Raw genomic sequence first — 1,656 nt, 5'->3', positions numbered from 1 at the left:
CACGTTATTCTTCGTTCGAAACCAAGTATGTGAAATTTTATGTGTTGCCTCGAATTACGGTGAATCTGCCGCAGACAACTATTGACATCAGTTCCTGGAAGCTGTCATCAGACATCTGCCTAGCTGATCCAAGGTTCCACGAATCCAGTGCGATAGATGCAGTCCTTGGCGTATCAGTTTTCTACGAGTTGCTGCTGAGTGAGCAGTTGAAGCTATCGGATTCTGGTCCAATTTTACGAAACACCGAACTGGGTTAGATAGTTGCTGGAGAAATAACTGATAGTCCAGTCACCACGTTCAGCGCTGTTACAGCCTCAGTCAGCATAGAAGAGATACACGAGCAGCTAGCACGTTTTTGGGACTTGGAGTCATGCCGAACGAAGAGCTGTCTGTCCGACGATTTTCGAGCAGACGACAACGAGAGACGCTTATGGAAAATGTCGAGTGGTGCTGCCGAAGAAGCAATTCATGATGGAACATTTGGGAAAGTCAAAGGAGATAGCAACCAAACGGTTCATGGGCTTGGAGCGCCGTCTGACTGCAAATCCAGAAATGAAGGCCCTCTATACTGAATTCATCCAGGAGTATTTACTGATGGGCCATATGCGAGAAGCACGTGAGGAGGAAGAACCTATCCACAGCTATTATTTGCCACACCATGCAGTTATGAAACCGGGCAGTACGACAACGAAGCTCAGAGTTGTTTTTGACGCCTCATGTGCTACAGATTCTGGAGTTTCCCTGAACGACACACTGATTGTAGAACCGGTGGTCCAAGACGATTTGCTGTCAATACTGCTTCGTATCCGCCTCCAGAAATACGCTATAGTCGCTGACGTAGAGAGAATGTATCGAATGATCAACGTAGTCGAACAAGATCAGCCATTGCAAAGCATTCTTTGGCGAGAGTCCGTCGATCAGCCAATTCGAATGTATCAGTTAAGTACAGTGACTTACGGCACTTCGTCAGCGCTGTACTTAGCAACTCGAAGTCTGAAGAAGTGTGCCGAAGAAGGAGAACAGGCGTATCCTGCTGCAGCCAAGGTCGTAAAGCGCAATTTCTATGTCGATGACATGCTAACTGGTGCGAAATCTGTCAAGGAAGGACAAAGCCTGTGTCGCGATGTTTCGTCGCTACTCAGTTCTGCTGGTTTCAATCTCCGGAAGTGGCACCCTAATCAGCCAGCAATCTTAAAGATAATTCCAAGATATTTGCGAGACAAGCGAGAAGTTTTAGACATCGATTCGTCGTCTACCGTGAAGACCCTTGGACTATGTTGGGAGCCAGCTACAGATAAGTTCTGGTTCAAAATGCCACTCTGGAAGCAGTCGTTACCTATTACGCAACGTATCGTTCTTTCTGACTTCGCTCGTTTGTTCGATCCGTACGAATTAGCAGGGCCAGTGATTATGCAGGCGAAGATGTTTCTCTGAGAGCTTTGGAAAAAGAAGTATTTTTGAGATGCACCGTTGAGCGCAGATCTGCAGTCACAATGGCTACAATTCCGGACAAATTTGGATCGACTGGATGCAGTTTCCGTTCCCCACTGGATCGGATTCAACGATAATGTGATTTCAAGTGAGCTACACGGATTTTGTGACGCCTCGGAGAAAGCGTATAGAGCAGCGTATAGATATATCTGCGAGTACAGCTTG

General features: G+C 46.8%; 1 protein-coding gene across 1 annotated transcript; it reads left to right on the top strand.

Moving 5' to 3' along the window:
* The first annotated feature begins 471 nt into the window (after nucleotides 1–471).
* On the top strand, nucleotides 472–1,434 carry LOC134209474 (uncharacterized). The gene has a single exon (XM_062685456.1). The coding sequence runs from the start codon at nucleotides 472–474 to the stop codon at nucleotides 1,432–1,434; it is 963 nt and encodes a 320-aa protein (XP_062541440.1).
* The last annotated feature ends 222 nt before the right edge of the window (nucleotides 1,435–1,656 follow it).

The sequence above is a fragment of the Armigeres subalbatus genome, chromosome 2 (genome assembly GCF_024139115.2).
Source record: "Armigeres subalbatus isolate Guangzhou_Male chromosome 2, GZ_Asu_2, whole genome shotgun sequence".
NCBI classification, from domain to species: Eukaryota; Metazoa; Arthropoda; class Insecta; order Diptera; family Culicidae; genus Armigeres; species Armigeres subalbatus.
Note: the sequence above shows the minus strand (reverse complement) of the source record. Positions and strands in the feature narration are given on the sequence as shown.

Excerpts from the sequence above, each read along its gene's own strand:
- LOC134209474 (XM_062685456.1), top strand. The coding sequence starts at position 472 with ATGGAACATTTGGGAAAGTCAAAGGAGATAGCAACCAAACGGTTCATG.